Below are 25,547 nucleotides of genomic sequence, written 5' to 3' on the forward strand. Positions count from 1 at the left end.
CAGTGAATTATCGATCGGACCAATGACACACAAAACCTGTACGAGCAGTCTAGAGTACTTGTTAGTCCTGCTTTCTGCCTAGCCCAGCCAGTTAAGTCCAGAACATGTATCTCGGCCTCTGTGGTATGAACCACTTATTTCAAGCATACTGGGTTTATATACCAAACAGACAGACCGAATCCTACCATAAAATAGGAAACAACATTTGTACAGGATTTAGCTAAATGTGGCTGTGAACAAGGGACAGGGCGTAACTCAATAATGGTAAATCGTATAATAATAGTTCATAAATCAAAATAAAGCTCACAATAAGAGAGAGATAGATATAGATAGTTTAGTTATTTAACAACTATACGATAAAAATATATGCATAGTATTGGTTCATAAATAGATCCCAAAGTTACCATTCACTATTCTTATCGGGACATATCACTAACATGAATTTTTTGGAAAATATGATTTCTAATTGTAACTAGAAGTTGAATTCAAAATGAAATGTCTACAGGTAGACGTATTTTCACTATATACAAGAAATGCGCTACTCAAAGTAATATGAAAATCTTTTGAAGAATTAGGTAAAAGGAAATATTAAAATTAATCAATAATTAAATTCAACGCACATATTTCTAACTAAGAACTTAGTTGGGGTATGTTTCCCTCGTTTCAAGAGTATATTTAGTATCATACGAAGAATACAGCAGAGTAGTAGATTACAATAGCATCTGGCGTTCATGTTAAGCCGAAGTCGAGTACGTGGCAACCCCACTAATCTGCACGATTTCTAGAAATACATCTATGAATTTCTAACCGCTCGAGAAATTGTCAGAAACTGATCACTCCTTCCACCCGGTTATAGCGTCGGAGGGTACAAAACCTACAGGGATAAAATACGTAAACGCTGTTTGAGCTATCAAATTCGGTGTTCCATGTTGATTTCTTTGATAAAATGGTGATTTCAACCGTGCTCGAGCATGTGTCTAGAAATTAACATTAGTAGCACGATATTTCCGCCGCATATTAGCATATCTTTTGCAGACAACGCTTACCGAACAGAAAATCGTCAACAGCTCTCAACTCGGAAAGACTATGTTTCATAAGCTTATAACAGAAACTGTTCACATCGATCCCATTGTTTTCTTTCGCACTATTTGTCTTATATTGTATGCTGTGGCCACCGTTATACTGAAAGAGCTACTTACTGCGGTTGATAACTCCAGACTATCACACTTGAACCCGGACAATAGAGGAAAGGCACAAAATATGGATAAAAGCTTTAATTTAAGATTCGTCTCTGTAGCAAAATCAAGCTTATTTTTTGTGTTAAACTCTGGAAACTTCTAAAAACATGACAGAGTAGGTACACAAAGTTTGACACAATCCGTCCATTTTTTTAGAACCCGTACATGGCGGGTGTGTAATGATTCGGCTTCTAAAGTTCTTATCTATAAATTCTTGTTGGACCCCAACAATAACTCCTTCTTAATCGTTATTCTTATCATTTTTCTTATTCATTTTAGATCATTCTGTTATTCAATTGTTGAGAAATTGTAAACAAATTCAAAGAATTATCTATATTTCCTGTAATATAGAATATGCTATAGAAAATTTTTTAAAGTAAGCTTTACGTTTGTGTGCATTAAGAATCCTTTATTTTGAAAGAAGAACATAGCATCCACTCTATCCATTGTTATATGTTTGTTTGAAAGAGCAATTTTAACACTAGCAATTAGAGACTCGAGAAGTTTCAACTAGTTGGAAACAAATAGAATCATCTGACTATGGGATACTGATAAAGTACATCAGTACTTGTATTTATTGCCGGTTTAAGGTCGATACATATGTTATTGGAGCTTTTGATACTGATTTTCCAACTGTTTAGTCTCCCAGAAATTGCTTCAAACAAAAGACAAAAAGCGGAAATTATGAAAGGATTTGTACTTCTGGGATTTAGGTACAGAAAGCAATGATATTTATAGGCTTTTACATTAAAATAATTCTACTTATTGTGTAATCATACATTTTTTAAAATCCTTATGCCATGCTTTTTTTCATGATTCCAGTTTTGCTAGACCTTGTTCCAAGAAATTCACAGGAATACCGTTTGTTCCAACTATGGCTGAAGCTGTCGATCTTTTCCCACAAACTCGGCATACTGAAGTTATTTTACTGCTTGAACGTATTCCATCAAATCCATAAACAATTTTGTACATAATTTATTTCAAATAAATTATTTTGTTACAAACTACTCTGTTTTTTCTTTATAATAAACAATTAAGGTCGGTTGATGGTTCGTAAATGAATTCGTGCTGTTACCGTGTGACAATCTTACTTAAACGAAACACTTAGATTGAAAGATCGAATCTTTATAATAGTACAGGTTAAACGAAGAAATATTTTCTTACAATTGATTTCTCATCATGGATCCTCACTAATATACAGGATTTTACAATTAAAAATGAAATCAGTCCTGATCGAACCGAGATGGATCAATTTAACAATCTTTTCTATTAAAATAATGATAAATTAGCAACCTGTTTCTCAAAATTTTCTCGAGTTCAATTACTAATTTCACCCGTAGGTAATTTATTTTAATAATCTGATTACTTAATTCCATTTGCACACATTTTACTGAATAAATACCATTAAATTTACAAACAACATTGAACATTTGTATTAAATTGTTTAATTTCGCATTCACTCAATCTTTGTTCTTACGTAATGAGTTGTTATGATTAGCTGATTATATAATCCTCTACTAATTTTGAATCTCTTAAATTACTAAATGATTACTACCTTTGAAGAAAATATTAAGATACATTGCTAAACTGATGCACAACCATTTACTTGCTACTGATTTTATTGTCAACATAGAGTTGTGGAGATTGTTGAGTTTCATTGAAGTCACGAACTGATCAAAGTTAAACAACCATTGAGAACGTGGAAGGACTGGACGATCTTTACGTCCCAGTATGGGACTCCTCATCCATGAACATTCACAATCCGACAAGCGAGGATTGAACCAGAACGTTCGGTCTTCGCACGAACTCTGAGCCGGGATCCAGTGGTGTACAGTTCTAAATTTAGTCAGTCTACGATAGAGTGCGACCATCTTGAGTTGTCTTCGGTGGGTATCTTCCCCACACCTGACACGGTTTTTCGTCATGGATACATACTGCTGAAAAGTCCCATAACATGATTAAACGACCGTCCAATGCTTCCAGGTTTTGAGTGGTTGTTTAATTTTGATCGGCTTGTGATTTAAATGAACTGATTTTATTCTCAGTTGCAAAATCCGTATATTAGTGTAGAGCCAATGTCAAGGAATGAATTTAGAGAAAATGTCATTTCACTCAACAACTTGTATTCGAATCTTGTTAGTCACTGGTCTTATACTGATGAATTCAATCAACGCAATTTAAAAAAGACTTATTTGGATTAACCAGATAAATACATTTATTGACACACCCCCCCAAGTGTAACTAAGCATTGATATAAAAACAATAGATGGAAATACGTTTGTAGTGACAGCAGTATTTTGTTTACAAAATTAAGTGTTTAGATGAGCAAAAAAATGGCACAATCAATGAATGTGTGTACAATAGAAGAAAGAAATTATATGGGGAAAATCAATTGATCACAAGTCGGTATTTACAAGTTTGATGAAGTAAATCACAAAGGATAAAAATAGATAGGTTTTTTCTTTTAAAAAAAATAGATAAGACGTAGATAAAACTAATGTCGTTTCAAAGAAATTTCCGTTATGTGTCAATATAAATCACCGCTGGATTTGTGCTCGTAGACTAATAATCCGATCATACAATTCTTTGTTGGTTTTTCCAACTTCACGCTGAATATACAACAAATCATATTCTGATTTCTCACGAACAGCTACTTGAATGGCTTCTTCGATTCTACTTTTTAAGTAAGCGAAGTAAAATACAATATTCTTAAATAATTTTATTAAAACAAAGTATCTTGACTGATATACTTCCCCCCCCAAAGAAAAAAAACAATACATCAGTTCAATTCACTGAAAGCAAATTTATCAGCTAAAACTGTGAATATTCAGTCTTACTTTTGATTGTTTTTAGGCAAGGAGATATTTTGGAGTATCATTTCATTATTTTAAGATGTAATCTGTGTAATTTTGTTTTTTCTTACTGTGTGCATGAACCCATGTGAAGTCTATAGACTATAACAAGTAAACAGTTGTACGTAAAATAAAAGTTATGTAGTGAATAAACAAAACGGAACATTTTTGTTTTAAAAAAACTTAATCCCATCGATCTTAGATTGTTGAAATGAATGAATACGAGACCTAATTATGATTACTATATATTTTGTAGGTTTACAGAACTATAGTGAATGTGGGTTGTATTTATTACAGATTAATCTTGTTTGAGATACCACTGAAAATCAGGGAGCACTGAACTGTTTTGTTCTAGTAGATAACTATATGAAATTGTATAAATTAGAGGACAAAGTCAGTATTTCACTCTTGTTATTTTAATTACTTTCTGTTCTCTCTTTATGCACTACTCACAACGATGTAAATAGGCATCGAAGAGCTTTCAGTCCCGTAGAATTATTGATTATTTCTCATAATAAGTCATAGCTATACTTGGTTAGAACCAATAATTCTATATTACTGTAATTAACAAAAAAGAGCGACTTACCCAGCCATTACCCAGAAACGGACTGTTCGTTCAGGTGGAAGTTTAGAAATTAGTTTTACCGCTTCATCTATACGATTGCCGTCGATACAGATTTTGATTAATATCTTTTTGTATGATAAAAATAATAAAAATTTATTGCGATTAAATAAGTATGGCTTAAAATTTGAAATAAAACTTTTTATTAACTTATTAATTAAGCTTTGAGGAGCAATTATTTTTGCAATGTGATAGCCAGTAGTTATAGAATGTCTGCGTGGAACCGAATATAGCTAGATTAGGAGGAGGTAGGAACCCATAAGTCACTGGATGAATATCACGTCAAGTTACTGCTCTAATTGTCGCTTTTTACCGTTTCAAGCAAACCAAAAATGAAGTAGAAGATATGAATTCTTAATTAAAAACTAATGTGGCATATGATGTGATATAACAAAAGCTGCTTTTTTGGTTAAATATACAACCCAATTTACGATTGAATAAACCACTTCAATTAGGAGTGCAAAACCCTATACCTGTGTGTCTCAATTGGTCAAGTGACTTGTTTTAAATGATATGAGTTCCTTAATTCATTCATCATAGTCTAGGAAACTAAAATTTATGGTGTTTAATTTGAATTGATCTGGTTTATTCTGTGGAAAAGTTTCTTAACCAGTTTTGCTTAACTAACATTTTATACGCTCTCTATAACTACCATATATTTTTGTTAAAGATTCAAATTTCTCATTATATCATATCTTGATCCTACATTAAAAAAGCAAGTCTGCTGTTTTTTGGCAATTTTATGATATTCTAGTGACGAATACAATCAATCTCCACAAAATTACTCAGCCAAACTGTAATGGTCAGCTCACTGGTGACTTCAATATATTCATTAAATTCTACTATGAATTCATGAATGGTCCAGTTCACACATGTTAAGAGCAACACAATTGTTGCCAATGATATTGGATGATCGTCGCGCTATATCATTACATGATTGTTACTGAGATTGTACCCAGTGGTACTAGTGCCTAAGCGTTTGCTGAAAGAACTGCAGGTCCTGGTTTCGACCTCGAGCAGGGTCTTTGGTGTACATTGCTAGGGAGTAAAATGCCCTTCAGTTTTCTATGGTACCCAACTAAAAATGAATTCAATCTCCCCAAAACTATTTCAACTAAATACTGATGTATTTTCATCCGGTATCTTTTCCTAATATTCTACTAAGATTAATATAAACGTCAATTAGAAAAGAGAACTGTGATGTACAATGGATTCGACGAGCATTATTGTTCTTGTTTTTTTTTAGATAAAAAGTATAACCAGTGTCAGATAGTTTGTAGTCGGCAGGAAACCCTGGATATACGTTTCATGCTAGTTGGCGCTCTGTATCAAGATATAATTTCGATTTTGAAGGAACTGGTGCTTTCTGTGGGATTTAAGCCCACGTCATCGAAATTCACGACCTAAAACGTTGCGAATGAGCTATTCGATCCACCCATTAATCTAATGAAGAACTGAGATTGATTGCTTATTCAGTAGTAAGAAACATCATCTTGTATAATCCTATGGTGCTGATAGAAAATTTTAAAAAACTTGACACAAATAATAGCACACTTAAAACTCCCAACTAGGATATTTTTAGTGCTTGTATTGCGAAAAAAATAGTGAAGATTATAATACAACAAAGAATAATCATTAGAAAACAATTATCTAGATTCTTATTTAGTACCTCAACATTAACCGGTGGTTTTTTTGCTCGAATCATTTTATCCATTTCTGACCAAGATGCATTGTTGATAGCCATACCAACAACACGAAGAAAAGCGAAACGTTTTTCTGAAACTCTGAATTCCCTGCGTAATTGATCTGCTTGACGTTCGGATTGCCCGGAAGCTAATAAACGACTGAGTGTTGTGTTTAACGATTGACCAACCCAAAGCTTCTCATTTATACTACTAGACTGTATTACCTCCGGTAATATACGATTAGAGCCGGGTATGGATTTAATTTCGAAGACAGGAGCAGATATTTCTTGTTTCTCAAGTTTACTTTGAAATTTCAATAGGCGGATTTGAGCGTTACATTGCTGACACAGAGAAAACGAGAAATGAAATTCGAATAGTTATAATCTTTATTTAGTATTCCAGTAAATTTACTGAGAGTGGGAACATAAATAACTCACTGGGAGGGAATTCAAATGGATCCGGAATAGTACCACACAGACAGTGAATGTCAGTATGTATAGAGCAAATTTTAAATTTATACACAGTAGTACTGATGACTAGTCTAATATTTCAAAATAAACTTGAACAAATCATTACATGTTAATGACATCCAGAAGTTGGCGTTGTATATCACTACACATCATGCAGTTATACTAAACCAAGCATATCGGTTAGTTTCCAGTTATTGGTTTATAAATAAACAGAAGGCATATATTTCTCTAATTATATGTCGTAAACTATATACTACTTATTGTTGTCAAAATGTTTTACCGGAGTATTTCATATTTTTTTGTCATGAAATAGTTCTACGATTTATCTGGAATAGCACCATGTATTATCATACAAATTTGAAGTTTATTTATTTATTTTGGTATGATAAATGCCCTATTTATTTTTCAAAACATTATTTGCTAATATTACTATTTATGTAAATTGGTGTAAAACTTAAATAGATCCTCTAATATCTTTCTTCAAGCAAATATATGAAGTAGTTAGGGATGGAAATATCATGACATTTCGTAAATGATATCAATTATCCTAAACAAGTATAATCACAAGATAGTAACATGGAGACTTCTTGAATGTAAGGTTCATGTAATGATTGTAATTTAATAGTGATAAATGTTGGTCGAAATTGCCGAAAATTGTACTTATTGTTCACTTTACTCTAAATTTCGAGTTTCCATTTGTTCTTTTCCATGTATTTTCTCTATATTTGAATTTTCTCTGTATTATTATCATTATCACTACTGGCCTTCTTACCATAGATATAAGTGATTTTCTAACTTAAATGCTTACCTGAGCCATGAAGTCATTCTTTGATTGACGATAAATCTCTTCAGCATTTTGTAGTAATGTCAATCGTGAAACCAAGCTCTACAATTAATGAAAATCAATTATTTGATCATAAGGTTTAAGAGTATACAAACTGTACCGATTATATTATAATGCTTATTATTACTACCATTATTTTATCAAAGTAATGTTACATGTGACTGACTTATTAAGAACAATACATGACTTTTGAGGCATACTTTAAATGTGAAGGCTGATAATACTACTCGAATGGCCAAATCGAAATAGACTATACGGATTACAAAATTCCAACCTACTGCTTGGAACATGGATGCTTTAACTATTAAACTATCACTCTAACCAGGGGTATTCAAACACCTTTATTAAAATAAACGTAGAAATTAGTGTTTTCAAAATTTGCTAAACTGGAATTTATTAGCTTATTTCCAATCTGAACCATCAATAATTGAATTATTCCTAAAACAACATTGATCATAAAGTTGGAAACATGATAGTGAATATCACTAATGGATACAACTTGTGTTTATGAACTGAATTAATAATCTATTGTACGTCAAAACAACCAAGACGGAACTAAAAACTCTTCTTAGATTACTTGTAATGAAGGTTGACAGAAGTAGCTTAAGTGCTCCCAACCATACATAGAAGTTTGAGACTTGGAAAAAGGATTACTTAACTTCACGGAAGCTGAATACTTGAAAGTGAGTGAAAATTATAAAATAACAGAAGAGAACAACTTACATTTTCTTGATAGGCTGATAGAACAATTTTTTTAGCTTCTGAAGCACGATCATTTTCATGATCAAAATTTAAAAGAGCAGATTTTGTTGAATTTTCAGAACCAGATTTAGAATGGTCAGCTTGTTCCAGTGTCTCTTGATATATGGCCAGAGCTATTGGATGCCGACGAAGTACCATTGCAAGATCTGCCGGTGGTAATTTACTTTGCTCTTGCAATGCTACCACGACCGTAGTAATTAGTTCAGGATTTCCAGTCTCTACCGCTCGAACTAATGCACGATTGTAACGAGATAATTTAAGAAGTAATGGTACCTGACGCCAAGCGCGTGGCTCATACTCTAATATTTGCTCCGCAACTGTTTCTCGACCAGCCGAAATAGCTTGACTAGCTACATCAGCGAAATCCAAATGAGGAATAGAGGTACTGTAATAGTTAGCATGATGATTACTAGACTTAGATTTGCTCTCTGATGAATTGTTGAATAATTTATCCACAATAGCTGCTACCCGTTCTGAGATCAATGTAGCTGCTTCTGAAGATGTTATAGAACTATTGCATGCCCAATGAGCAAGTAAACGAGTAAATGTGCATGTCCCATAATTGCTTTGACTTTCTTCTAGAATGCTTATTGGCCATTTATGTTTTTGATGGATTCGAACAAGTTCAATCGCCATTGGATAATGACAGCGACTCAATAAACGTTCAAACAATTTGTTCGGTCCTAATTCACGAAACTGACGCCATGTTAACGCAATACCTAACCATGGAACAGCTAAGCTATTTAACAAACGTAAAGTTTGACAAACCTTTGCAGCATGATCCGCACTATAAGAAACAGTAAAATTAGGATGCGAATGGAACCGAAAACTACTTAATTTTTACGTAAAATTAGCAAATTTAAAGTATTGGAATACATTATTAATATGCTGTTGAACCACATAAGCTAGACACAGTTAAGGCTTAGAAGCAAAATAAAACTAGTGAATGAGTCATTGGTAACTTAATAGATTAGAATAAGTCATTTACGAACTTACAGCTTCAATAGTGTCGGGAATATATCCTACCGCCAATCAGAAGGCAAATATACTCCACAACAGTTTTCTGTGGGGTACTCTATGGTTGAAACCTGACCACTAGGCATGAGAAGATTAGTTTAAGTCATGTATTTGATCATGTATCTTTTTACCACTGATTGAATGATGTGGAGCAACCGAGTGCGATATGTTGTGATGTGTCAAGAAATAGTAGAAATAAGATGGTGGTACCTCTGGCTAAACGGAAGAAAACGCCACAGTCAACTAACCAATGAAGAGTATAAAGTGGTAAAAAATATCAGAAATAGGATAAACATGGTTACAATTTCAGTTGATAAAGGATACACCACGATAGATATTTACGAAGAGGACTACGTTAATAAAGTTGAGTTGCTAAAGAATAAAAGTATGTATTAGTCATCACCAAGAAATCCAACCAAAAATGTCGACAACTTTATATTTAAGGTCGTAAACAAGCTCATCAAAGCAGGAGAAATTAAACAATCGAAACCAGGTTTATTAAAACTATTTTCCAACGATTTTATAGTAGGCTAAAATCACACTAAACAAAGACTCTTCTACGATCGACTGTTCAATTTCATGGGAAATTTCAGTAACATTAAAATATTTGGTGGATTTATGCAATCACTCCATAAAGTCTCCGATACAATTTTTAGATAAGAATAAGGATGGTCAAATTAGGAGCGAGAAACTAATGGTATTGAGGACAACTCAATTATCAGTAGAGGGTTGTAGAGTTTTATTGAAATCATGAACCGTTCAATGTTAGACCACCATTGGAAACCTAGAAGTATTGGACGGCTGTTTCATTCTAGTATGAGACTCAATTTACCAACCGATTCGGTAAATGATAAACAAAACTAGAGTCAACAATAAGATCAAAAGGAATAAACAGTCGAAATGATTTTATGTAGACACTGTATCAGCACGATTATTAGGAACAATTAATTATATTCAATGTCAAAGAAACAAGCTGTTAGTTGTTAAGGAATTTTAACAGCTTACATCATTAATTTGAATTAGACAATACTGTCGAGGAAGGCAATGAAAACCTCACGGTCAAACCAAAAAGCACAATCTTTAATAAGTCATTCGATCATAATGTCTAAAAAAAATAGTACTTGTATAGCCCACTGAATTATCTCAAACATAAAAAAAATTCTTTAGCAGAGTAATTATGTGTAGAAAACAAACTCACAGTTCTTTTAATTTAGCCTCGACTGAATAATGATCTGTATTTTTATTGTTATTAACAGTGGTAGAAGAAATAGTATCAGAAGTAGTATTCATCATAGCTGATAATAATCCTCGACCTAAATGAGCAGATTCCAGTAGTTCTTGTTGACAAATAGGATCAACAGTTGCATGACATGCTGCTTCAATACAATGCGATATTGCATCAATCATTTCATTAGGTTGTTTAATAGGCAATAAATAATCATTAGTACGTCCACAATTGATTTTTAAACTCTTGCTTGCAGACAATAACCATGTGGCTGGACACGATGCTCCAATACGTCCAAGTGATTCTAATGGGGATGGTACACGTTGTAATAATTCATGTGATGTAGGTGATAGAATGCGAATTCCATCAATCTAGTGATACAATATGTATGTGTGTACGTTTATGAATAAAGAAAAATATGATGAGAACTAGAATATTTCATTATCAAACGAACTTTAGTTTAAATGATATTTAGAGGATTTTGTTAAAAAAGAAATAGCTTTCATAAACCACTACTATTATCTAGAAGAGCTAATAGAAATCGAAGAATTGGGGAGGATTTTGCTTTTGTCCCAATGTTGGATACTTTACCAATGTGTAATAGGGTAACTGATTCCTTCACGATACAATGGACTAATAACAGAAATATTTCACCAAATAAAGATTCTACTGACATCTACTTTTCAAGGTAACATAACCAACCATATTTCCTCGGAAAATAAAACATCTAGTAAAAGATGAAACTATTTTTTTAGTCACTGGTAATAAAATTTATCACGAATACTATGCTAATATAGGATGAAAAAGATAATTGTATTTAAAAGTTGCAGAATTACGACTAGAACTAAACTAGCCATATTTTGAATTGTAGTAAGGAGTAGAATTCAGAGTAGATTTTTCATTCCACTTTGGGTTGGTCAGCCGGATGTATTTGTACTCCACTGTTGCCGTTTACACAACAACCGTTTCTCTAATCACCCAACAGGTTATTCACTGAGTTCAGATAGCCTGGATGGACCACCAGGATATGGATATACCAACAAAGACCGGTCACAATTCAGCCTCTAATATTAACAATGAGATAACTAACTACTAGTGTTATGAAGTAATGAATAATACACTGAGAAAGAAAAGAAGGAGTGTGATATATATTCCTGAAATACCTTCCATCATTTCACGATATTCTTTAAATCGTACATCGCAACAACGATACCTAACCTTTATGAATTGGTTTCTATAACGAGTAAGCAAACTCATCAACACTGTAAATGAATAATCTTAAGATTACTCACTCAACTGTCGGAAGCATCAATACGTTCCAGGCAGATATTAAGTTGCTTAATTAGTCTACTACAGAAAATCGTATTATTGTTAATGGTACTAAAAACATCTATGCTAATCAATAAAGACTGAATATAGCCTCGTCAATTAAAACACATATTGTCCACACACAAAAAAGATATCTTGCTTACCTCTTGTGCTAAACATATATCATCAGCATAAAATGTTTCATAAATATCGGACTGTGCACTGATAATAGCAATTAAATTATTCCATTGAAGTACAACAGCTGAATTAGTTAACCAAAGCATCGTTTTAGGGTGATTTAATTTTTGATTGGCTGAATTACTATTATTATTCATCAACATAACTGATATACGTTGGGTCAAGTCAATATGTGAATGTAATTCAGTGAATCGTGTATTGGTAATTAACAATTCACCATTGGTTAAATAAATTGCAACAAATTGCATATTCAAAGATATTGACAATAGGCAAATATCAGAGCCAGCTGACCTAGTAAGCTTTGACAAATCAATCTAGATAGTAGAAAAATATATATATATATATATATAAATTTGAGGAAAAACTCATGAATAAAATATTGTTTAGTATGTTGAATTTCCATCAACTGAGGTGGTTGTAACGTGTTGCACATGTCTAGCCATGGCCTACCTTGACGTGTGATATTAGCTGGTGTAGAGGTAAGTTGGAAGAAAAGCGGGGGCGATCAAACTAAGGCTTGGAATCAGTTTACGAAGACACTGACTACTGACCTGAACCATGCTGGTAGATATAGACTGCATGACTGAGTTATGCACAACAACTGCGATCAGTTGCTGGGAACGTTGGATGGCATAGCTTAGAACCAGTCACAATGGTGCATATGAATTTCCTTTAATTTTCTATGGATCTTAAGCTCCATAACTCCTTCATCATTACTTCTCCTTTAGTCTTCTTTCGATTCATATCCTTAACGCCTAATACTTTTCATTATTTTTATCTCTTTCACAATCCGTCTTGTTGCTATCAGCTCGCTGCCTTAATGTGATAGAGCAGCTTGGACTACTGTATATTTGTGTCAGGCTTTGATTATGATTAGCTGACTCCTTAGTGTGTACACGTGCCAACAAATGACGTAGAAAATAGTTGAATGTTTTTTGAAGATAGATACTTTTTTGTCAGTAACCAACATTAACTTCAAATTATTCTGGTTACTAAAATCCATCCCTATCGGATAAACGGGGCTTATATGTAAATAATTTAGGAGTTTGATTAAAATAAAACAACTGATTTTAATTTACTCATCGATAGAAATTACGTTAAGTAATAAAAAACATAAATGTAGTAAATGGTTGGTGAATGAGAAACTAATTTAGTTTTATTAAATAGTAGTGAACAGTATGCACTTGAAAATCATAACATTCAAGAATATAGACTGTTGAGTATCCTAAGGTCATGCTAGACGAAGTTATTGACGGCAAACTAAGGTCACGAAGTTTAATATGAATATTTATAATATAAGGAAAAGGAGCATTTATTGTAAAAATAAGTTGAAATTATGATGACAAAGTAAACTCCAAAAAGAAGCAAGCACCAAACAGATTCTTGAGTAAAGTAGTAATGTTAGTCGCTTTATTGAATATGACCGATACTGACGGGTGCAGAAATAACAGATAAAATTACTGTTACACACAGGGCTTACGAAAGTAATGAATATCAAAGGATGGTCAGTAAATTTGAAGGGAAACATAAGTCCAGACTATGTTTAAAAAACTATGTATTCATTGAAATCCTGTATCGTACATGGGAGTAATAAAATAATTTAATAATTTCTATTTGTAATCCTACACGTCACAACCGACAGCTCCCTTTCTGATTCACTGCGAGGTTTGAAACAATTTAAAGCTTAGAAGTACTTACACCTTCAACTGTTCCAAAGTCAGCTCGGTACAAATTCTTGTTGTTTGAAAACATCACCCATGGGCTCCGAAAAGAATCAGGTGTTCCAGTTTCAAGAGGTGTTGTGACAATAGTCCAATGTGATAAAGACTTTACTGGTCCAGGTAATTCTACAAGGCGTCGCATACGAGGAGTCTCGATACTAGTCGTTATATATATGTGGTTTCCACCGGTAAGAATAGCTATTCCTGTATTCTAAAAAAAAGATGTCCTACATTAGTACTGAAAGTAACAATATATATATATACATATATCTAAACATGAATTATTACTAATTACGACTATGATATAGTGAGCAAAGGTAAAGTTTAATAGCTAAGTTGAAAGCACTACTTAACTCTAATAAGGACAAAAAGTTGGACAGGCCAAAAAATCAAAACGGTCATAGGCAAAAATTAGCATTATTTCGCGATCATAGATGGTTGGACAATAATTTTCACACCCATAGGAGTCCATTATGCACACCGTTTGAAGCATATAAAAAGTTATGCAAAAGTTTCAGAAATTAGTTAAAAGTAGAGGTGCATTAACTGTTTAGCTTTGGTCTAAATTGAATAAGGGAGGATAAAAAAAGGGGGAACCATTTGTGAGTGGTTAACGTTAGTTGTACGAGGGTCTCAAATGTCGATAATTTTCGTTCTCAATAGACCAGCCTTCACAAAGATTCATCTTTCGAGATCTGATAAGTTAAGAGGAAACAATTCTCCACAACTATTTTCGGCAGTGTTTCACTGCACAATTCTTTTCTATATGTTCAGAAATTTCCGATCAAACAAAGCAGTTGCACATCTGGCAAAATAGGTTGAGATTAAAAAGTGTCACCCCTACGAACATAGCTATGATATATTTACACAGAAATTAAGAAGTCCTGGTGGAAACGACTTAACACATCCAGTCCAATAGTTTCTCGTGTTTTGAAATTAACAAGCTGAATTCCTGAGTATTGCTAATTTAGGAAGAATTTTTAAAATAAACTGACCTTTTATAACTTTTCGCCAAAGGTTGATAACATTCGTTGGTGCTGTTTTACGGGAAACTGAAGATTATATCAAGCTATAATGAGATGGAAATCCTGTTTATCATTCTAAAAATTTAGCTAGCAATTCGGTAAATATACCCAATAATATAATACTGAGCTATTTTACATGAAAATTACTGTAAGACATTTGCAATCTCTGAAAACAGCTCACTAATACAGTGATATTCAGAAACCGTCAACCTATTAACTATACATTGTTTCTATTAAATACAGCTACGCTGTTTCACAGAAAATTCAGTAATTAATAAGTTTGTGACACATCTGTTAAATGAAGATTCGGAAATTTCAAATCAGAACAAGAACTAATTCACACTAATAGTATCAATACGGTAAAACTTACTCACATAATCAATGGTAAAAAGCTTAGCACAAATTATTTCTCTTTCTTCAGCTTCGGGTCCCATACTGAAACGTCGAACAAACTTGCCCTGATGATCTAATATTGTGGTGAATCCCGTTTTTTGAATAACTAACAAATCCTCTGACAAAGTCCAACCAAGCAATATACCAGGTGCATCTTTCCACTGAAAAAGAGAAAGTTTAATTTCTTTTCTTTAATTTATTAATTTCGTATTATGGAGTGAATTCAGTATCGAAGAACAGATCTAGACAAGAAGTTGGACAAGTGACAATGGGTCAGTTTCTATCAAATGTGATAACAATGAAACATTTTTATTTACATCACTATTTCCAGAAAATGAAACATAAAAAAGTGACAACTTAACTACTTTCAAGTACTCTAGCTCACAATACAGCTGGGCATTATTTTGACACGGAAAGACAGATATATCATAATTGCCTGCCGGTCTACCATGTTTAAAAGGGTTTCTCAAATTATTCTAAACAAAGGTAACCAACAAATTCGCTTACATGTCTTGAACATGGATTTCATTTAGTTATAATAAATGTACGGCTAGAAACAGATATGCATTAGTTCATGACTTTCATAAAGATATACTCGGCTCTATTGAGGGCAAATTCCAAACTCCACCAAAATAGTTCAGTGTTTTATCGATAATTACCAGGTATCCTCTAGTACTGACGAAGACAAAAGAACTAAAGCTCCAGTCTACAAAGCCAAACGGAGTTATCATATTTAATTAGAATGCATAAGTTAACATACTAAGTGGTCCTGTGAAGTGAAACTTACAACTTTAGTTAAGGGGCTTTGAAATCTAGTGCATCAAACGGACTACTTTTACCTTTAAAAACTACACCTGAACTAATATCTCGATTTAACCAGTAATTTCGAACTAATATCCAAAAACTATATGAAAATAATATATTGGATACAGCTTTCTTTTTTACATAAATCCAGTATTATAGTTTCTTGAGCAGGTCATTTTAGCGAACAATTTGTACATAGTTTACCTATTTTAGCCTCTCTTTCCGCCAATCAAAGTTGATATTTGTGCACAGGTTAGTTTGAACGACGCTAGAAAGTTAATATAAAACTCGTTTAAATAGATTTTCCTTATAAGTAAGCTTGGTGTGCGTATTTAGTTCAAAAATGACAAGTTTACCTGGATATATGTCTTTTCTGTATGTTTATGGACATGGATAAAAGTAGGTCAAACAATGAACAATCAAAGTCTACATATGCGCTTCACAATAAATGGTAATATCCAAGTAATCCCTTCAATAATAACTGTCCCATCTTGTAATTGATGTTTAATAGCTTCTATAAACAGGTAACTTTTAGAGAACCCCATAAGACAACCATTGTTGTAATCTTTTTAGCTTTAAATCACAAAACATTGTTCAAGGCTCTCATCTGCAGTTGGAAACACGACCATCTCTACGGTCAGATAAAAATGTGAACCCATTTCTTACCTACACCTGTGACCCCTTGTGGGAACATAGGCCGCTGACTAGGACTCTCCAGCCAACTCTGTACTGGGCTCTCCTTTCAATCTGGTTCCTGTTGGTATCCATTCTTTTGAATCTATACCTAGGTCTTGAAGTAAGGTACAGATTTAGCATTGTAACATTATCTTCTTGTGGATTTACTACAGCGTAAATAGCTTTCTTTTGACCATAAGATCTTAAACAGAAAGTACTGCGGAACACTGAGTATCAATTGTCATATTAATTAAAAGATAAATTTACACATTCAATTCCGAAATAATAAATAAAGTTGAAATCAACTCACAACACTTTGGGAAACGAGTTTTCCTGATGATGTATATATTTGAAGTATAGGTTTTGCTCCTGCTTGGCCATCCAAATACATTGCTAAGTAAACTAAAACTACTGGTAAAAGTATCCCTACCGATATAACCAGAATACTGACAAATGGATGTCTTGAATTGTGATATTGAAAATCCCACACCCCATGGCATATCGTAAAGATGAAGCTTTCTACAATACAATAAAAATCGAATCAACAAGTACCTGAAATAAATGTCTCCGATAGCAAACCAGTCCTCACCCAAGACTGTCATTATGAAGTATCAAAAAAGCACTATCCACGATTAAAATTAATATTGGGTTTAACGACTAACGACAATGATAGGTAAGAAAAACAGACCCTGTAATAAAAAGCAAATAATGTTTAATGAACAAAGTCAACACAGTTAAAGATGGCAAGAAAAGCGATAGAAGCGAAATATAAAGAATTTAACTTACAAACATATAAAAACAACATTAAACGCGTGGTTCCTAGCACTAACTTGCTTAGCAAACTACGTACGCATGAATTAATATATTACCACTAGTCTTCGAGCAGTAGATATATGTTTGGATTACTTGAATCTCAAACAAAATCCGCAGGTACGAACCTTGGTTCATCTTATTTTTCGGGGAGTCAGGTAGGATCAATAGCATTCAAATAAATAGTATAATTTAGAGCCTAATTTATAAATCTGTGATTGACAAATAACTTACGTTATTATCATGGTTAAATGGTGGCTAGCAACGGAATTCATGACGCGCGTTACATCCTATTTAGGGCTCATCAACCTGTTGCACTTGCATTCCAAAGTTGATATTAACTCCTGCACTCGGACACAGTGCCGTCTGCTCTTGCATTATCCGCTAAGCTACTAAGTCCCGTTAGTCACTGGTTTGTGTACTGGGGAGAATTTTAATTCATTTGTATTGGCTGTTTGAATCCTACGATTGATGATCAAGACTATAATTGAACAGTCTCCTTTGAAAAACGCGCATCACTTGCAAGTTACCCATTAATGCAGTGCAATCACAAGCAATACAGTCAGACCTGGATAGCGGTTAGCCATGGAACGCAGAAGGCGCGTTTCATCCTAATTAGAACTGGTCTCCAAACACCACCTTTAGGAAAAACGAGGTCATTCGTCTATATCAGCTTAAAAACCAAGATAACTAGCGGTACTATCTAATATCGCCCGTACGTTCGTGTTGTCTGCAAACAAGAAAGGCAAAATCAAATGTCGCCCGTTAGTCAAACATAAAAACCTAACGCTTATAACATCACTGTCGTAAAGAAAGCAATTCCACATAAGCAAAGTAGAAGCACTGAAAAATTTATACAGATTTTGAGATAATCAATTGCGAACTGACTACACATCCCCTTACCCGCGGCGAAACTATAATTTATGGACGAACCAACCAGGTACAAGATAACAGGTCTCGAGTTTTGGGGCGAAATTCATCTATCCATTTGGCTAAATAGAGTTTGGTATTAAAGCTGATGCCAGTTAGTTATCGAAACATAGATCTAATTCTTAACTCTAAGCATGAAGTGTGAATCATAATTATAACTTCCCACATTGGTTTATAACCCTCATCTGGTCCTAGTTATCAGGTGGACAATCTCAAAATCACTCTATCGTCGCTCAACGGTCATCGATAAACAATAGTTTCACTGTTACTCACTAAATATATCAATCTCTCGATTTTCATATAATTTTATCCGTACGGAGAAAAATTTTCCAAAGAAATTTCAAGTAAACCGCTATAGAAACGTTTGGGGAAATGGCGCAGGAACCCCAAAGTTTCCCTGAACTTTGAAGAAGATTATTGGCCCATGGGGAAAACCCCAAAATTTCCTAATCTCCCTACTTTAAAGTAGGGAGATTAGGATTCTCTAGACTAATCCTCTATATTGCCTAGGGTTATGGTAATTTTATATTCCGTCTACAAATATATAAAGCCATGTGATTTTCTACACCTTTAAACAGTTGTATCTCCTAAGATGTAAACGACGTATGGAACTGTTTCATTACAGAGATTACCTCCCAGTAACGCAACAGTCGTAAAGTTCAGTCAGACATATTCGATATCCAATATCTCCTTAAGAAACAATAACGATACGATAGGTTTCATCTTTGTCTACTTTTGCTCTATGAAGAACTTTTTATATCTTTAATAGAGTAAAATCAAAATATTACAATTTTCGAGCCAAAAATTAAACGCATTCGGTTTCCAGTTTCAGTTTGGAAAGGACAGGAAGGTTGATGGCCTGTGTTAGTCCTGGCGATGATGGTCTCTCAGTTGATCCAACTTTCTTTTGAAAGAGTCGACGGATGGGGCCTCAACCGCGTGCTGAGGTAATGTATTCAACTCGTTGATGATTCAGTAGGAAAGTCGATGGTCAGCTGACAAGTAATTTGTTGTGGGTTTGTGAACATTTTTGGAGTGTCCTCGTCAATTTTCTGTTTGGGAAGACAAGGAAAATGACAGTATATCAGGTGAAATTTATCACTAAGCAATTCGAAAACTGTAATCAAGTCACCACTGGTTCATCGATATGACAGCGGAAATAGGTTTAGCTTGGTCATCCATGACCTCGCTTCGCGAGGTTCGAACCCAAGACCTACCAGTCTCGCGCCAGAGCACTTAACCGATAAACCACTGAGCCGGCATCCGATGGTGTTAATTTCTTCTGATAATCATCAACATATGCTCACTAGTGATTGACTTCAAGAGATAATTCCTGGAGTTCTAGTGAGAAGCAATGACCAGTGGAGTTCAAATCACGTCTGTTGTGAGATAGGAGCTCACTGAAGACAATCGGTGAACGGTTGTTCAACTTCGTGGATCGGTTGAAGTTAGAGAATAACACCATCGGATGCCGGCTCAGTGGTCTATCGGTTAAGTGCTCTGGCGCGAGACTGGTAGGTCCTGGGTTCGACTCTCGCAAGGCGAGGTCGTGGATGCGCACTGCTGGGGATTCCCACAATGGAACGAAAAGGCTGTCCAGTGCTTCCAGGCTTTCCCTTGTGGTCTAGCTTCGATGGACTCATGCTTCAACTACGCAAATACTAAATCAAGTCACCTCTGATTCTTCGATAAGCCAGCGGGAATAGGTTTAGCTTGATCAGTCTCGTATCATACGGGAGCTTCGGTATTCCGGGAATCAGCTTAGTTGCTGTTCTCTGAACCCTTTCCAAAAGCTCATTGTTTTTTTAAGCAGGGGCCGGCCGCTTGTATGCAGTATTCAAGTTTAGAAAGCACAAATACTGTATACAAAGTCAAAAACGTTTTAGCATCGATATGACTAAAAGCCCTACGTATTGACCACAAATTTTTAAAATCTTTGGCGACTATTGCGTGGCACTGTGCACTGATTTTTAGGTCTTTGCTAACCATGACTCCTAAGTCATTGTGTGTCTGGACAACAGGCAGCTCAGTGTTAATCATCGTGTATGTATCTGTAACTTGATGACCGATATGCATCACAATACACGTAGAAGTATTTATCGGCAACTGCCAGGTTTGGTGTGTAAATGTGTGCGTTCCAATTTATCTTATATCTTCGTCATGAGCTTGTATTAACCGATTGATACTCTATTGTTTCAGTACGACTCCATGTACTTGAAAATATCTATGTGTGAAAGTCTAGTCACTCAACTGCATCATTTCTAGTCAGGTACATGGAACGACTAGACAATGTAAGAGATGGAGAAGAACAGTCAAATAGCTACGAAAATGAAGAGATACAACTTGACAGTGCTCGGAATCAGTGAAACTCATTTGATCCTAGCTGAACGGAAGAGGATAGATTGAGGAGAGGTGCTTCTGTACTCTGATCACGAAGAAAATGCTCCATACACTCAAGGAGTTGCTCTAATGCTGTCCAAAGAAACACGAAATGAACTTCTGGGATGGGAATTTCACGAACCCAAGGTCGTCTAAATATGCTTCAAAACTAAGTAAGGAATTACACTGATTAATATCCAATGCTATGTACACATTAATGATTGTAACGACGACAATAAAGATCGGTTCTATGAGAGGCTGCAATCGATCATAGTGAAGTGCCCAAGAAAGGATCTGAATAATCTGATGAGAGACATAAGCGTTAAAGTTGAAATCGGCCGCAAGAGGCAACATCATAAGGAATAGATCTCTATCGAAACCATGGACAAAATGCAGGAGAGGATGAACAAGAAGACATAAATTAACAAAAGCCGGACAAGAACAGAGAAAGCCGAGGAACAGGCTAAATACACAGAAGCGAACAAGCAAGTGGGAAAGAGCATTAGAGCCGACAAGTATAAATATGTGAAAAAGCTAGCAGCGACAGAAGAAAAAACCTGCAACAGAAGGAAATATCAAACAACTATATGACACTGTATAAAAACCAGCAGGGAAATATAGTAAACCAGAGCGACTGGTAAGACAATCACCGAGATCCAAGAACAGAGGAACGGATGGGCAGAACACTCCGAGGAGCTCTTGAATAGACCTGCCCCACTGAGTCTACCGGATATTGTAGCAGCATCTACATACCTACCTATAGATGTCACTCCACTAACGGTCGAAGAAATCAGGATGGCCATCAGACAAATCAACAGGGTGAGAGCAACAGGACCTGACAATATACCACCTGAAGCTCTGAATTCAGACTGCAAGTATGCTTCACGTTCTATTCAAGAAAATTTGGGAGGAAGAACAAGTACCGACGAACTGGAAAGAAGGATACCTCATCAAGATACTGAAGAAACGAGATCTGAGCAAATGCGAGAACTACAGAGGAATCACACTACTATCGGTACCAGAAGAAGCTTTCAACACTGTTGATGAACCAGATGAAAAACTCAGTAGACGCCCAGCGTTCGGATCAACACGCTGGACTCTGTAAGGGTCAGCCGTGCACAGACCAAGTCGCGACACTACGGACCATCGTTGAGCAATCAATTGAATGAAACTCGTCACCATATATCAAATTCCTTGATTATGAGAAATCATTTGACAGCGTAGAGAGGAGAACATGGAAACTTCTTCGACACTAAGGAGTACCTGAGAAAATCATCAACATCATCTGGAATTCATATGAAGTACTACAGTGCAAAGTGGTGCATAGAGGACAGCTGACAGATGCGTTCCAAGTGAAGACCGGAGTCCGACAAGGCTGCTTCCTCTCCCCTCTCTCTTTCTTCTGGTGGTTAACTGAATTATGAAGATCACCACGTATGACGGGAAACACGAAATAGATGAACAGTTCGGAATAAATTAAACGATTTGAACTTCGCAGATGACCTGACCATTTTATCCCATACACATCATCAAGTGCAGGTCGAGAAAATTAGTTTAGCAGCAGCCTGGGCATCAGTAGGCCTCAACATACACAAGGAGAAAAGCAAGATCCTCAAATTCAATACAGAGAACACCAACCCAATCACACTTGATGAAGAAATGCTGGGACAGGTGGAAAATTTCACTTTTCTGGGTAGCATCATCGATGAACAAGCAGGATCCGATGCAGACGTAAATGCAAGGATTGACAAAGCAAGAACATCATCCACACAGGCGAAGAACATATGCAATTCAAAACAACTTCCAGCCGACAGCACAGTCAGAATCTTCAGTATGAACATCAAGACAGTTCTACTGTACGGAGCCGAATCTTGGAGAATACCACAGCCATCATCAAAAAGGTACAAGTATTTATAAACAAATGTCTACGCAAGATACAGAATATCCGTTAGTCGGATACTGTGAGCAACATTCTACTGTGGAAGAGAACAAACTAGCTCCCATCTGAAGAGGAAACTATGAAAAGTCGATGGAAGTGGATAGGATACATATTGAGGAATTCATCAAAGTGCATCACGAGGCAAGCACGAACATGTAGTCCTGAAGGGAAATGGAAAAGAAGAAGGCCAAAGAACACATTGCACTGAATATTGGAAGCAAACATCAGAAGGATGAATAGCAACTGGAGAGGATTGCCCAGGATAGAGCTGGATAGAGAATGCTGGTGAGCGGTCTATGCTCCTCTTCGAGCAGTAACAGGCACAAGTCAATATGTTTTGTTATTATTCGCATTTTCTACAGAGTGGGTTTTTAGTGGCAGGTACTGTTCATAGCTCACACACGCTACTTTAGCTTATGGATAGACTAGTGTATTCGTTTTTCTCAGGCCACATTTCGACCTTGTTGATTATACCCTTATAACTCTGCTTTTATGTGGTCGTATTTGTTTAAGTTGCCTACTGTATTCATTACATGTCTGTAAGTTATTTTTGTTTGGTTATAATCATGGAGTTATGCATGACCATAAGAAGTTGGCCTACTAGTCTTCTTGTCTGCGAGTCAATTCGCTCTGATTGTTTAGATCAATGAGTGTAAGAAATGTACGTATTTGCACTTAGTTCGCGCAGTTGACTCATGTAATTCCGATACTTTCTAACGCGAATTAAGTCGATAAAAATACAAGAGTGTAGGCGGCATTTATATCCGATATGGGGGATCGATCGGGAAGAGCCTAATGAAAAGGTCACTCGATGACAATAAAAAGTGACCTAATGAGCAAGTGCATTTCACTGACTACAAAATGAATCAGTTTCCTGAGGAGTAGAGTGGTATATATGTGGATGAGTATTTTTGCTTTCTATTCGGTATCCCGATACACTTTCTCGCTCACTCTTGTGTTCCCACTGCTGTAGTCAGTTTGGGAGTTAGCGAGTGGAACACTGTGTATCGCTTTCAGATTTTCGACGTCGCCAGTCACGACAGTTCTTGCAGATGGTGATTTTGTCGAACCCACGCGAAAATAAACAAAATTCCTAAATGTCCGTTTGAGCAAACCAGATTACATCTATTTTTTAGCAGCAGCTAAAGGAATTTCAAGCATTACAACTGAAAATGATCAAAATAATTGCACAAAAATTGTCAAATCAAGAAAATTAAGTACAAGTGTCCGAACAAAGGTACTCAACTACCGAGTCAGTGATCAACCCAATGAGCGAGTTTCATTTCATTCCTGATGCTGGTGTGACATTTGAACCATGGTTCAAGAGGTATAGAAGCATTTTTGTAGTTAAGTTTTCGCGTCATGAAGACTCCCCGAGGGTGGAACGTCTACGTCGTAAGCTTGAAGCAGCCGAACGTGAATGTATTAAAACCTTATCTTGCCAAAAAACGCCGAAGGTCTTTCTTTTGATTTTATTGTACAGAAATAAACATAAACCTTTACTAATCAGACTTCTCTGATTAATTTTCTGTATGATTGCTTAAGAACTGCTAAGAGACCTGAAAATGTTTTGTTTCATGTGCAGCATTTGTTAATATGAAGTGTGAGAGTTTTAGATTGCCTTCCTTTCTGAGGAATAATTCACTTGTCTTATCTTTAAACGCGGGTTGCAGTCATCTTCAGACTCAGACATTCGTACTAACACTCTAATTAAAATTGACTTAGATCCCAATATTACGTTTGAAAATATCGTAAAGGAATGTCGTCGTATTATTAATCTTAAGGGATTTTACTAAAACGATTAAACATGCAAATCCGAATTTATTTGATTTGACGAAAATATCGCTTTCAAATTGCGCTATTAATGTCACAAAGCATGGTTCGTGAAAGTTTTCCCGCCTGAATTTAATGTATGATGTCTATGACTTAGAATCACATCGCTCCACAAGGCTTTCCATTATTTGTTGGAGCTGTGGCGTTTGGCATTTCTCCCATTTCTGCTCACCCAATAAACATAACCGCGCTAAATGTTGAGTAATTGGTTATAAGGAGTGATTTTGCAGGCGCAGCAAACGCTCATCTCATTATCGAATGCCAAAAAGGATCAGTCGTGCTCATGTATAGTCGAAATCTAACCACCGATGCCTACGCAAGTATTTATTCATTAATGTTTATGATCGTATTGCCACTTTGCAGTTGGATACTGTTTCCAATACTGATTTCTCGCAGGACTTGGTACGAACTTGGTCAGTCGAGCATTCATCGTACCAACGATTGCATAAAAAATGCATCGGGCATCACAATCAAAATTTATGAAGTAATCAAGTTCACAGTCAAACTCAATGATCTAATAATCAAATCAAAATGCTATGTGACGATCAGAATGTCAATTTTTGGTTTGAATGCAGAACTGAAGAATCAAAATTTATTCCATTGGACCAGACTACGGAGTTCTATACGGCGTACAAAACGTTTTCGAGTTACTTGTATTTAGTTATATCAAAACACAAACTCTGTGATAAGTTTAAACGGCTGTTATTTAGGAAGGAGGACAAATAATATCAAAAATACTAATTCAAACAGTACATCCTGTGCTATACCTCCAAGGGTTTCTCTATCACAAATCAGCGTCGTAAACAACAAAAACAAT

The 25,547-nt window shown here is 35.3% G+C and overlaps 2 protein-coding genes across 2 annotated transcripts in view; one reads left to right on the forward strand and one right to left on the reverse strand.

Moving 5' to 3' along the window:
- Positions 1-2,244, forward strand: part of Smp_123520 (putative rna m5u methyltransferase) — a gene marked incomplete at its 5' end in the record, with an annotated part of 31,463 nt that extends 29,219 nt beyond the window's left edge. The window contains 2 exons of the mRNA XM_018799373.1: positions 1,518-1,614; positions 2,061-2,244. Coding sequence (XP_018651169.1) covers positions 1,518-1,614; positions 2,061-2,196 — 233 coding nt within the window. The 3' untranslated portion in view covers positions 2,197-2,244. The remainder of the gene's footprint in view (positions 1-1,517; positions 1,615-2,060) is intronic.
- A 1,451-nt stretch (positions 2,245-3,695) lies between these two features.
- Positions 3,696-19,201, reverse strand: Smp_123510 (putative vacuolar protein sorting vps16). Its single transcript, XM_018799374.1, has 14 exons — positions 19,148-19,201; positions 17,392-17,528; positions 17,270-17,358; positions 17,150-17,232; positions 15,342-15,521; positions 13,920-14,153; positions 12,188-12,535; positions 10,804-11,086; positions 10,689-10,722; positions 8,435-9,260; positions 7,676-7,753; positions 6,382-6,738; positions 4,677-4,780; positions 3,696-3,914 (listed from the first exon to the last, which is right to left on the reverse strand). The coding sequence occupies exons 2-14, from the start codon at positions 17,439-17,441 to the stop codon at positions 3,776-3,778; spliced, it is 2,805 nt and encodes a 934-aa protein (XP_018651170.1). The 5' UTR covers positions 17,442-17,528; positions 19,148-19,201; the 3' UTR covers positions 3,696-3,775.
- Positions 19,202-25,547: the final 6,346 nt, after the last annotated feature.

Source organism: Schistosoma mansoni, chromosome 3 (genome assembly GCF_000237925.1).
Source record: "Schistosoma mansoni strain Puerto Rico chromosome 3, complete genome".
Taxonomy (NCBI): domain Eukaryota; kingdom Metazoa; phylum Platyhelminthes; class Trematoda; order Strigeidida; family Schistosomatidae; genus Schistosoma; species Schistosoma mansoni.

What these genes read in the sequence shown, in the direction of transcription:
- Smp_123510 (XM_018799374.1), bottom strand. Translation starts at nt 17,441, where the DNA reads ATGACAGTCTTGGGTGAGGACTGGTTTGCTATCGGAGACATTTATTTC. An exon ending in ACTGGAATCTGCTCATTTAG is followed by an intron (nt 10,723 to 10,803) that starts GTCGAGGATTAT and finishes ATAAAAATACAG; the next exon opens with ATCATTATTCAGTCGAGGCT. An exon ending in AACCACCGGTTAATGTTGAG is followed by an intron (nt 4,781 to 6,381) that starts GTACTAAATAAG and finishes TCATACAAAAAG; the next exon opens with ATATTAATCAAAATCTGTAT.